Source organism: Crocodylus siamensis, chromosome 15, assembly GCF_052110815.1.
Source record: "Crocodylus siamensis isolate JL-2025a chromosome 15, ASM5211081v1, whole genome shotgun sequence".
Lineage (NCBI taxonomy): Eukaryota > Metazoa > Chordata > Crocodylia > Crocodylidae > Crocodylus > Crocodylus siamensis.
Genome location: NC_143409.1, coordinates 14,535,253 through 14,548,600, shown reverse-complemented (window position 1 = coordinate 14,548,600; position 13,348 = coordinate 14,535,253). Strand labels below are relative to the sequence as shown.

Sequence of the window (13,348 nt, the reverse complement as noted above, 5' to 3'; positions counted from 1 at the left end):
CACCTATCATTAAATGGCAATAGGATGTTGGTGCTTAACTCCCTTAAGGCACTTGAAAATTCCCAGCCAGGGTTTGCTGGAGAGGTAAGCAGACATGGACATGCAGGTACCATTAATGCAGACATCATTGAGCATTGCCTCTTCTCATTCTTAAACACCAACTGGAAGCCCTCTGCTGAGGGCACTCACCCTATGTAGGTAATGCAAGCAGCTTTCCTCTTCATAATATTCTTTCAGGGAATTGTAGCCATGGAATTTCCTGAGACAGAAAATAAAACACAGTAAGGCAGGAAGAGATGCACTCAAATGTCCAAGTCCTGCTTCAGTCTGAGGAGTCTCAAGCTGCCAAATGTGACCTCTTTCCAGTGCATAAATAGAGACCATCTGTCCAGGCCCATTACTGTGTAAGAGCTGGATGTCAAATGTTTATGAACAATAGAGCACATCAGTATCTGACAAACATGACATCTGCCATGTTTCAAGTGCTGGGGAGTCAGGGTACGCGCAGGACACTGTGCACTTCCTCAGAGTGCTTAGAATGCAAGAATGGGAAGTGTGCCACAGATGACCAAGTAAACCCTCTTGACTAGTTCCTGTCCAACTGAATGCCTAGCTATGTATGGGGCATTTTAAGCTTTGAAGCCTCTGAAGATGTGGCAGACTGGATGGGAAGCAAAATCAAGTTTGGTTACATTAAAACTTGGTTCCTTAAGGACTTCTTTTGGTTAGCCCACTACTCTTCAACTACTCATGAACCTTAAATGCAAAGACTGAAGGTCCCTTCTCAGGAGATGAAGCTTGCTGTAGTTAACAGTAATACGAAGAAAGCAGACACTTTTTTGGCTTTCCCTTCCTTTAATGGGGTCCAGGCAGTCACTCTAATCTCTTCACCCTTTCATCAGAATCTAGAAATCAGGCCCTGAAGACAGCCTTATCTACATGGCTCCTGCTTCCAGAGAGACTACAGAGTTACTGCCTTCAGTGCTTCACTTCTGGCTAACTACATGGCAGGAAGCCTCTCTCAAGTACAAAATACACCAGGCCTCCCCAGGAGGGCCAGAAGAGCACTGTACTTTCAGACCTTTAGCAGTTCTGTTGGCTTTGGATGGCTGTGCCAGTGCCTGAACCTAGCAGATGCCACAGAAAGGGGAAGTGAAAGTAAGAGCCCACTGGAGAATGGATGTTATGCTTAAAGCAAACACAATATTTAGAAACAGGCATGATTTAAGAGCTTGCTGTTTAATATTAGTAAGAACCAAGGGCAGGTATATTAATGAAGCAAGCAGCAAGGCTTAAAAGCAGATGCATTTTGAAATACATTAATCATAGTTTCCCAAGCTGAGATGAGGCAGGAGTTAAAGTAAGGTTTTAACGAGAAGGCAAGGCAAGAGTTAAATATAGCTAATTTGGTCCAAACCAGGCATGGGCTTGCCACCAGTGAGCTGCTTTGCATGTTTTACCTCATGTTCGTACTCAGACATTTCCACCTCTCTAGACAGATTCTTTTGGGCAGACTTGTCTTTTTTCTTGGCATTTGTACAGAATCCAGCAGATTGGGCCCCAACCCACACTGCAGCTACTGAAAAATAAGCCTTAAATGATCTTACGGAGGTAAGCACAGTTTATTACAGGGTGACTAAGATTTGGTAAAAATTGTTCATCAGGAAGCTCCTGAAGCTTTCATCAGCCTAGCAGCATGCAGGAAACCAGAACGTGGAAAGATGGGCTACATAGGGGCTGCTACCCTACCTCATGATGCTGTCATCAATCTGCATGAGGGATGTAGCTGTACAGAGTTTGCTCAGGTCTGTGTCCATTAAGCTCTGGGGCTTCTTCACATGATCTCCAAACAGAACTTGTCTGAAAAGCAAGAGGAAAGTAGTCCAAGCACAGTAGCCACAAAACTGCAAATGAGCTCTAACCTACTGACAGGCACCCCCAGAGCAACTGGCATCTGCAGGATTGTTGTGGGGGAAGGAGGAAATATATATATATATTATATCCCCACATCCAGGATGATATGCTCATTCACAAGCATGGCTTTTTAGTTTTGGATCGGCACACCAGGAGGGAAGTAGAGAAGTCAGACAAAAATATCTTTTTCAGGGACAAAGATATTTTTCCACTACACTGAAAACGCCCCCACTTAAAACCCTGTTTCTGAGAGATGGCACTTTTCATGGAGTATCTAAGTTGAAGCGTACTTGGAGCAAAGGGTTTCTAGTAAAGGCCATAACCTGTGGCTTCTTAACAGAACCTCTCATGTCTTTGGTAACAGTACTAAAGATTATGGGTGGAGCATCTCCTTCCCCATCTGGTTTTACTGCTTCACTAGAGTGAAGCAACATTAGCTCATCCAACAAGCGTTATCTGGGGCATTACCTTACCAGAAAACTATTCACTACGAACACTTGTCATGCTCAGATACTGCACCCAGGAGAGGATGCAAACCCATACCCTGACAAGCAGGGAATATCCAGAACCCAGAAGAAAGACAGTGAGCTGTGAAGAGCAGGGGGCCTGTTGGATTTTTGTCCGCTTTCAGCAGCAGCTGCAGGAGAGGGATGGAGTTTGCTTTGGGGAGCTGGCCTGGAGCACAAAAGATCTATTACAGAAGCAAAATATTTTTCTAACTCAACAAGCCCTCTCCTTTACATCTGCAGCAGGTTTCTCTAGGCTATAATGCTGAGCGCCACTTAATGGGGAGATTAGAGTGCTTCATATATTATAAGTTTTGTCAAGTTGTCAAAATATTTAGTTATCTGGAGTGAATTATATGGATTTCCATATGCTATGCATACAGACAAGAGTTCCCCAATTCCCTGGGCTGCTAGTGATGAGATAGCATCTTTTATGATCTCCACTCTGCCCACTGGAATAGGGCATGAATAATCGGCTTTTTAAAAAATTCCCTCCCGTCTGCCAAGGAATTAGCTACCAAATAAGGCAATGCATCTTAAGTGTTCAAAGCAACTTAAATGGGAGGAAGGTGAACCAAGCATCAGAGAGGACTATTAATAATATTTCAGTCTTCAACCTGACCTGTGATGCATAGAGGCAGAAAAGGACCTGGGGTTACAGTGGACAATAAAAACTGACTATGAGACAACAATGTGCCCTTGCTGCAAAAAGGCTAATGGCATAGTGGGTTACGCTAGCAGAAGCATTGCCAGCAGACTGAGGAAAGTGATTCATTCCATCTATTTGATACCGGTGAAGCCACACCTGGAGTACTGTGTCCAGTTTTGGGCCCCAAAAAGGATGTGGACAAATTGGAGCAAGTCCAGTGGAGGGGCAACAAAAATGGTTAGGAGGCTGGGGCACAAGACTTAAGACGGGAGGCTGAGGGAGGATTTAATAGTAGCCTTCAACTACCTGAAAGGTGGTTCCAAAGAGGATGAAGCTTGATTGCTCTCAGTGGTGGCAGGTGACAGAACAAAGAGCAATGGCCTCAAGTTGCAGAAAGGGAAGTTTAGGTTAGGTATTAGGAAGAACATTTTCATTAGGAGGGCAGTAAAGCACTGGAGCAGGTTACCCAGAAAGGTTGTGGACTCTACATCATTGGAGGTTTTTAACACATGGCTAGACAAAACCTTAGCTGGGATGATCTAGTTGGGGTGGTCCTGAGCAGGAAGTTGGGTTAGATGACCTCTTTAGGTCCCTTTCAACTTTAATTTTCTATGATTTCTATGAATAAGTGGAACATTGGTATTGGGCAAAGAGCAACACTGGGGCATTCACTCAAGCTATGCTCCCTGTGGTTTGCAATTGCATTTAAGGCTCAAACTGCCTTTGATAAGCTACAGCTGCATGCACATCAAGTATCCCTACCTATTGCTGATTAATCCTGTGTGCACATGGCAGAGCAAGCCCTTGAGAGCTGCTCCCTCACCAGATGCAAAGTCCCTACACTTTGCTGTTTCATTGTACAGGTGTCATGTGGGAAGTTCAGTGTTCTGGCACTCATCTTGGATCTATTCGTTTAATAAATGAATTAAAAAGGAAAGGAAAAAATAACCACCCAGTTGTAGGGACAGGGACAACCTGCCCCCACACTACACACACACAGTTCTTAAGGGGTCCTACAATGCTTATTTATATTACAGCACATGAAAAGCTATCTCGATGCTGGGGTTAACTTTCTTCATCCCTTTTACCTTCTTAAACCCTCCCCTTCTAGGAAATTTAAAAAGATGCATCAACTTCTGCTTGTGGCTTCCATCTCATTAACCTTTTGGAAGACTGCAAGTTGCAGCCGGGGCTCAATTAGGAATATACAGAGCAGAAGATGTACTACAGTACCTGTGAGAGAGGATGATTTTCTTCATGTTGTCTGCCATAAGGAAGTTATAAAACCTTCGACACTGATCCCATTGCATAAAGGTTTCCTGTGCCCTAAACACAATCAGAGAACAAAATCAAAGCAGGTAGCAACAAAGGCCTCACTGGAACAGGATAAGCAGCCGTCAGGTCACTAGGATAAGATGTTATGTAAACAGACCGCAGGCTTTCCCTATCACTGGCTAATCTTCTATAGGAAATGGCTTCAGCTTTGATGGAAGGTCAGGAGAGATATCACAGTCTCATTAGGCAGAGTGCAATTAGCTGGTATGATCACCAGAGCATTTGAAAGCTGTGCTTAAAGATTTAAACACTGATGGGAAGACACAGGCTGGAGTCCCATCTGACATTTAACCTTACAGCTAATCCTTAATGGGACTGCAGAGGGATGAAATCAGGGCTCCTCGTGTTAGCTTGGTCTGCTTTCCCCATCTGACATCTCATCATGAAGAGTCTAGTCTGGCAGTTTCCTCTGTGGAACCAGACTCTGTGGGTCTTCACCACTTCATAACTCCATTACTATGTGAAAAACAGGCTGCACAACTTTAAACCCACAAAAATTGCTAGGGGAATGAGGCTGCAACTGCACTATCAGGTTCTACCAGCAGGGCATATCAGCTAATAATGTGAAAAGATCACACAGAGACCATCAACACTCTGCCACGGAAACCCCTGACACGGGCACAGTTTGGTTTGCTGGAGACTGTGCAGCTCTGGTGACAAAGTCTTTTGCCAGCAGAACCGAGTCCATAGCAAGGGAACAGGACACCTCCGTGCTGCCGCCATTATTATGCAGTAGAGATCCCCATCTGTCATTTAGCCATAGCCACTGGACTTCATGCAGTACTGGAGACAACCACATTCTGAAGGGGAGTCCCTTTACCTCTGCCGAACGCAGTCCACATTGTTTCACAGCCGATCAGCCTTATCTCCGGGCTGTCAAACAGGATTTAAGATAGAATTCCACTAGGCCTACCACAACCACATGCTCTCCTTCGCTATGCAAAGGGTCACAGGCAGGTTATAGCTTTACCTGGCAACAGGGTTCACCGTTACCAAGGAACCATACGATTTCTCATTTACTGAGCAACCTAAGAATCGTGGGAGTTGAGTGTCAGATAGTGGGCTACCTCTGATGTTTCAACATTAAACACGCCCTGAGAGCTGATGCAGAAAGTGTATGTGTGAGGGGGGGAAGGGGAGTTTAATCAGGACATCCCAGGATGAGCAAAAGCTGCAAGATGTTTAGCAGAGCAAGTTAATAAATAAGTTAGGTTAGCATGTGGGCTAGTATACCCCATGGGTTACTCAAAGCAAGACTTCCTTATCTCCATGTCTCGCCAGGAGATGTCTGCCACGTACTTTTGAACAAAAACGAAACAAAACAAAAAAAAGCCACACAACCAAAAAACTATACATATACTTGGAAAGCTCTTTGCAGGCAACTGAGCCTTTGAAGTCATTTTAAGTGGTCAAGGTTAATTGTTGGGGCTGTAGTGTGCTCACACAGTTGCTGCCACAGCCAGTAGGCCTCCCACGACCAGGACCGACTGGGCAATGTGCACAAGACAACAGCTTTCTGAAATCAGTGGACTGCACAGGTCCCAGCCACGGGAGCTTACAGCTCCAGCTGAACGCTGCATTCCTCAGGATCGCAAGGCAGAACCAAACCTGCACAGGCAGAGACCCGGGAACACAGCAACATCCCCCTTTAGCCTGAGGGGCTGAATTCCCCTGCTGTACACGATGAAAACTGAAGGCTTAGCAGGCATAGACTGCAGAGATAATAAGTGGGCACAACGTAGCCATTTCCATCTCTGTGCATAGGGCAGCCAGCCCTGTGGTCTGGCCTGAACAGCCACTTACAGGTCTCCAATCTCAGAAATATCTTGCCCAAGCTCATTCTCTCTTACCCCAAATGCCAGCTTAGAGTTTGTCTCAAAGACTGTGCAAATCAGCACAACAAAGGAAACTCATTTCTATCTAGATTGATTAGCCATGTCATAACTACGGTTACTCGGAGCTTTCATACGGACTTGCTGTAAGAGGTCAGTTAATTTAACGGACTAGGGCAGGTCCAGGGATAATAAAAAGCTTAGTAGTTCCATCTGGAGGGGTCTAGATCTCTCTCCTCCGTATGCTCTACACCAAGGATACCAAAAGACAATTTGACCCAACCTTTACCTCTCCCCTCCTCACTTAAGGGATCTTTGCTGTTCACTGATGGCCCTCCTCACCCAGCTATTTGACTAATTAGCCTTTAAAGGCAGCAATGGAGATTAAGCAGGAGACATCAGATCTGAAAAGCTTTCTTGCCAAATGCACAATAATGGGTAGCAGATGTGCTAAGTGGAGCTTTGCTATAAAAAGATCAGTCAGCAGGGGGAGCCCAGACCTAGCAATTCCAGGAGGGAACCCCAGGAGACTTCTCTCACCTAACAACAGCTGGTTCCTCCAGAGCTTGTTACTTTCTGTTGAGATGAATCCACTGTTGTCATAACCAGGCAAGGCCTAGATGGCCTAGACTGCCAATCCACCAGAGCTTAAGGGGTTATTACCCAAACCAGCATGCAGGGAGTGGTATTATGTTGGGTAGACAAGGTTCTTTGGGTAGACATGATATCTTTTACTAGGCCAACTGAGCAATTGGAAAAATGTTGTTTGCAAGCTTCCAGGCATAAGGACCCTTCTTCAGGCATAGGAAGCCTCTGCTGTTCTGAGACTTCAAGAAATGAAAGAAGCTGAAAGTGCGACAGGATGTCAGTGAGAAGGTAAATAGGTGGAAATTAAGAAAACAAAACAAACAAACAAAAGAAGAGCAGGGAGAGGAGGGGAGAAAAAAAGCAGGGGAAAAAAAAAAAGACAAAAGAGGTGAGTAAGGGAGACTCTACAGTAGTAGCAGTAATTCAAGGTAGAAAAAAAGAGGCTGACTGAAAAAGTAAATAGCTGGAAATTAGGAAGAGTCTCAGAACAGCAGTGACATCCTACACCTGAAGAAGGGTGATTGCGCTTGAAAACTTGCAAAGAACTCTTTTCCAACTACTCAGCTGGTCCAATAAAAGAGATCACATCTACCCAAAGAATCTTGCCTGCCTATGTCCTTAGGTTAACATGACTACATCCAGAAACCCAGCTTACTCCGAGTAGGACATTTGGTTACAAGCATGAAACCTGAAGGTGTTTTACTAGTTAATAAAATTAAGGGATGAGAGCCCACTATGGCATTTATAAGCCCTGTGTAAAGCCAGCCCCCAAAACTCGGCCGATTCAGACACAGCAAACCGAAAGTACCTTGTCCTACAATCCTAACCATGTTAAGCTGCCAAAGCTGTTAATACACGTCAGGCCTGCTACTCTGTTTCCAGATATTTCCTAAGCAGGTTGAGAATCTTTCCTACCTCCTAGGTAGGAACCATTCACAGAGAACTTGGATTAGGTCAGATGCTTTTTAAGAACTTGAGTTAAATCTGACCTCAGGAGTAGGAAAAAAATTGGGTGGTCTTCACCCCAACAGCATTTGGCAATGTTTTAATACTGCCCCCCTGCAAAAAGAAAAAAAAGAAAAGAAAAGAAAAAAAAAGTTTCTGGTCTTAACCTGGGCCTGCAAGTGTTTAACTGGGGCTGGGCTAAGTGTTGATATGACTACTTCCTAACCAGAAGCAGCACTGCTGTGCTCCCAACCTCAGATCATCTCCAATGGCTTTGCATCTCCAGCTGCTCAGCCACCAGCTCCCTTACATTACACTTTAGTTCCAATTTGTGCTCTGAAAGCACTGAAGCAATCTGGGCAGCAACAATCACTTTAGTCTGGTCTCGGTACCCAGTGGGAGCACCTACATGTGCAATTAGCATGTCTCAATAAATTCCAGCACAGTTTGCGGTGAAGTCAGCTGCTCCCAGTGCAGCATGTACATGCGTGCCTGGGACTGCAGCTATTTGGGCTGGGGCGGAGCAGATCCAAGCTCGCAGGGACCTGGGGGTCAGCTCCAGGCTCCAAGCTGTGGCACTGGACAATGGAGGGGCTGGCTGGGGCGTGGGGGGTACTCTAGGGCAGGGTTAGCCAGTGGGCAGCCCCCTCCTCTTAGCATCCCAGTCACTGTCTACACGTGTTTTGGTGCACTAAATGACTCCATCATAGGATAGTGCTTGTCCTACACAGTAGTATCCTATAGCAGAGTTAAATTTTACTGTGCCCTAATATGGGTGCACATGTAGACAGTGACACTTTACTGCAGAGCCAATTAGTCAGCTCCACAGTAAAGCACATATGCAGATGCAACCAGTTAAAGAGAGTCATTTTTGCTGTCACAAGACTGGGAAGTCTAGAGCGAGTTTCTTGTACTACTCAGTCGTGCAGTCAGTCATCAGTGCTCCTGTTTAAAGCAGCCACTAGAACTAAAACAATTATTTTAAAACAGTTAATTGGGGGTCACTGTGGCACATGTGGCAGCTTGACCTAATGACTCCAGCCCCCATTCACCACGAGCCACTGAATCTGTAATCTCGGCTTGTGGTATGACTAAACACTAGGTGGAGCTGTTAAAGCCGTCTTTTAGACCACCATGTCCTTGTATTTTGTGATCAGACAATAAGACTAGAAGAGACCTATTATAAAATGAGAAGATAATGCCAACTGCTATTGGTCAGAAATGCCCTTTCTTGGAAACCTGGGGACTCCTCAGTAACTGCACATTGCCCAACCTGCCTACAGTAGAAAAGACAGATGAAAGCAATTGCACTGCTGTCCAAGGAGAGCAATACAAAGACAGCAAAACCAGTCCAAATTTACCCCTAATTTAACTAGGCAGATCCCTAGTCAGCCATGCTGAAAAACAAAAAGGACAGGTGAAATCTGCCCTCCAGAAGGAGGGTGACACTTAGGGAAAAGCAGGTTAGCAGCTCAGAAGTAAGCGTGATAGGTGCTGGCAAGGCACAGAAAAACACGAGGTGTTGGTAGCAGAGATGCTTTTTGTGGATAGTAGGTTTTAGTCTCTGTCTGGAAAACAAGGCTTCAGGTTCCCCCTCCCCCCTCCCATGCCCCCTGTGCTCTACAGCGCAAGAGCCAGTTAGATGTGAGGCAGGCAGAAGTTAATCACCAGCTCCAGTCACCTATCTCCACTTGAAAAGGCCAGCGAGAAAGAAACAGAAGCTTCTGTAAACTTACCGCAGCGCGCTATACCCCTGGCACACGCTGACACAGCACAGAACTCTCTCCTGGTTGGCCTGGGTCTCTCCGAGGTACTTGCACACAATGTTCCCACCCAGGCTGAAGCCCACCACAACCAACTGGGTCTGTGGGTAGGTTTTTTTGATGTAGCTAACCATGGATCCAAATTCCCAGGTGCAACCTGCAAGAAAGGAAAAGTTCAGAGTAACGCTCCAAGGGCCTGACCCCCACCATCTTTCAAGGACATGAAACTACTGAAGTGGAAAAACCTGTCTGCTTTCTAGTACTGGCTTCAGAAGAAAAACTCTCACTTGGACAAAGGACCCCCAGCTCCCTTGGGCTCAGTCAAGCTACTGATTAGAGCCTGTACATTTCTCCTTTCAAAGTAATGAAGGGCAGAGACCATGACTAGATACAACGTGCATGAGCCACACAGCAGTGAATGTACTTCCCTTTGGTATGGCAGAGGAAACGTGTGATCTCAAACAACCAAGGAGCTCAGTCAGAAACATAATTTGACCGTCATGCTTTCTAACAGCTGAAGAGGTCCCAGCAGGAGTTTCTACCACAGCCAGAAACAGACAGTGCTGGACAATATCCATGATGTAGCAAAATGGACTGGAAGTCCTAGCAACTTAAACAATTCCTACATCAGTTTCCAAAGGCAGAGCTACTGGGCAGGGCCTCCTGCTATATCAGCGCTTCATAAGACAGCAAGACAGAGGGATAAAAGGGTTGTCTCCCGTTCTTTTAGGAAAGCGGAGTACAAAGCGCAATGTGACTGTTAGTAGCACCCCTAGAATCACACCTAAGAGAGCAGCCTGAACAAGCAAGGCTGTCTGCCTAACCCATCCTTGCCCCACATTGGTTCTCCTGAACTCAATCATTTAACACAGAGTTCTAACTCCACCTACCCCTAAACAGAAGGTCCAGTGCATTTACCAGGCAGAAAGATTCATCACACACACACACACACACACACACACACAGAGCGACTACAGAACATTTCTCTATCCTTGACCCATTCCAGTTTGCTGAAAGGGGCTTCAGGTTTTCAGGAACAGCTTCCTTGTGATTGCTTGCAGTGGGTGGTGGCTTTCGCATAGCCATCACTGCACAATGAAAGGGCAGCAAGAAGCATTCGTGAAGTTCACAGATGCTGCTCGCCTGAAAGAGTAACTCATTTACTATACAGCCAACGACTGACAGTGCCCTCAGCCTCAGCAGCTGGATGAATCTCCATGCTGGATCAAAGAGCCTTTCAGATGCCTGTTTTGGTCTCTGCCATCTGGCCCACTAAGAGGTTATGCTGAAAGTTCAAACTGCAACCTCTTTCTACCCCCTCCCCCATCCCAGGGTAATTTTAAGCAAGTCGAAGCTCCCAAAGCATACACAGTCACATCTTTGTTTCCATTCTGTGTTTGATAGGGGCTAAATTAGGGCAAAGCACGAGACCAGACCTGGTCTTATTCTTTAAACGTGAATGTCAAGAGCACAAGGCAGTGCTACACAGAGATGCTCCAACCTAGTGTGGCAGGCACTAGATTCTGGGGCTAGCCTGCCTGAGATTGCCTGAATATTTCTGCATGTTTCAAGACAACACAGTAGTTATTCCTGGTTCTCCTTCTGGCTGTGGCAGCTTCACTTCTGACTCTGTTGCTCTTTCGCCAATTAAATCGCCCATTCACCAAGCACTCAGTGTGGGTGTCCTGCACTGTACATTCTGCATGTGGCACAGTCATGCTGACTGCTGTCATTAAAACAGCCCTCTAGTTCCATTCTCCTGATGGAGTTAATTGCTTCCAGAAGCCATTCACGCAGGGGCAAACTATGGTACATCGTGCTTCCTCTGCTCAAGAAAGCAAATGTGACAGAAGCCTTGATTGGTAAATAGCATGGTGGTGGAAGGCCAGCACTCAAGCACTCTGCTCCAAGAAGCAGGGATGGGGCATTAGGAGAGGTTAAAGGAAGTATGTTGCTTTTTTCCCCTTGTCCCCTGCCAAAGACTGGCCTGGTCTGGCCAGCCAGGAGAGCTCCTCACCTCCCCGTGACAAGTTCTTACTTTGGTCCTACTCAGCCCATTCTGAATGGCTACATTCCCTGGCGTCCCTCAGCACCTGGAAGAGCCTGCACTTGGATTCACATCTGAGAGCCTGCCTTTATGGTTTATACAACCGAACTAGAGAAATGGGTGCCGTAGCATGAAGAAACAGCTGGTTTCAACATGCAGGGGTAGGCTGGCCCTTCTCTAGGGATCACTGACTCTAGCGTGCAAGGGACCATGGCTAACAGAGCAGTCCAAGGCACTTAACACAAGCAGGCAAAAGTTGGCATAAGCAAACAAGTTCGTCTCAGCTGCAGGTCAGCTATATCTAGTCATGATTTAGGGGAGAAGGGCTGCAGGCACTTGGGAGGTGGACTGCCTTTCTTGCAGCACCTCTCAGCCACCACGTAAAAAAAAAAAAAAAAAAAAAATCCACCCTTCACCCCCAGGCAGAGTGCAACACTGCATGAATCTCAGCAGTGACTCCTTGGACCCGACAGCTGGGAAGGAAGTGCGGGGGGGTGATGACAACACCACACATCTTCCTCTTTCCCACGGGGGAAAATACAAGCTACTGACGAAGCTGAGCACACATGTCTAGAAACCACACAGTTAAAACGATAACCCCCTCAAAAAGGAAGGGTCTAAAGCTCACTCAAGGCCCAAGATAAATGCCACCCATCTGATCTGACAGGAACAACAGGTGCTGTGTTCAGCTGAAGAATTCACACCATGCAGGGGGCAGAGTGCTGCAGTTGTAACCCAGGGCCCGCCCTTAACACGAGTCCAAAGAATTTGGATTTAAGATTTTTCCTAACTCTAAGGCTGTCTACTCTGATCAAGCAGGGTGACTGCTAGCCACATCAGTGTTCCGACTAGGTGGATGTGCTGGAGTGCTCAGCATTTGCTTATTTTTAAAGCATTTGCCCCAGGCTCCTCAGTAGAGGCTGGTTTTGGCAGACTGTGGATGCTTTGCCACATTAGCACTCTTAATAAGCAGCTTTCCTCAAGGTCAGAAATGCAGAAGAAACCAAGACAGCTATGCGAGCAGCCAGGTGTCAACGTTTTTTGGACCATTTGACTTTTTTGGTCAGGAGGCAGCTGGCAACAGCCTCAGGAACCTGAAACCAAAAGGAGCAACATGTCTGGCTTAATCTAGAGGCTGCATAATTCAAGGGATCCCTGGTTAAGGTTATTCCCTTCCCAAGGGACATCTGAGCTGGTGCTGGATTCCTACAAAGATGCTGGGATATCAGGGCCGGAGCCAGAAGAAAGTCTGTGTTTGAGGCTTGACTTGCCTGGCACTATTTAACAAGCATGCTGCCCCTGCTCTGGCCAAAAAAGATTACTTTGCTGGTGCACGGGAGAGGAAATGCTGAGCATTTCTTGCACTTCCAGGACTATTTAAGGAAGCAGAAAGCCATGTTTCCAGAAGCGGGGCAAGAGCCAAAAGCCCAGTGAGGTCAAGAGAAAGACTGCCACAAACTCCAGTAGCTTCATATCAGACCTAGTATAGACTCTTTGCAAAGAATTTGACACTGGATAGAAACAGAACTAGGTGCTTAAGAGCACAGCCATGTTTTGAGAGCTGCACAAGACTGAGCTCAAACGTGCCCCTGCAGTCACACAGGGCACTGCCTATATTCAAGCACTAAGGGATTTACTATCTTTCTGTTCGTACCTGTGCTTGCTCTTAAAAATCACCATTGTGATCAATTCAGGCTTTGGAGCCATTTTTAGTTCTCACATAAGAATAAACCTAACTGTACTCAATGAATGATTTGAGAGACCTTTGG

The 13,348-nt window shown here is 46.1% G+C and overlaps 1 protein-coding gene across 1 annotated transcript in view; it reads right to left on the bottom strand.

Moving 5' to 3' along the window:
* ABHD2 (abhydrolase domain containing 2, acylglycerol lipase) overlaps positions 1-13,348 on the bottom strand; it is a 63,226-nt gene that overhangs the window by 10,084 nt on the left and 39,794 nt on the right. The window contains exons 6-9 of the mRNA XM_090029083.1: positions 9,506-9,689; positions 4,303-4,395; positions 1,750-1,860; positions 190-259 (exon numbers count right to left, since the gene is read on the bottom strand). Of these exons, the coding sequence (XP_089885209.1) occupies positions 190-259; positions 1,750-1,860; positions 4,303-4,395; positions 9,506-9,689 (458 nt within the window). The remainder of the gene's footprint in view (positions 1-189; positions 260-1,749; positions 1,861-4,302; positions 4,396-9,505; positions 9,690-13,348) is intronic.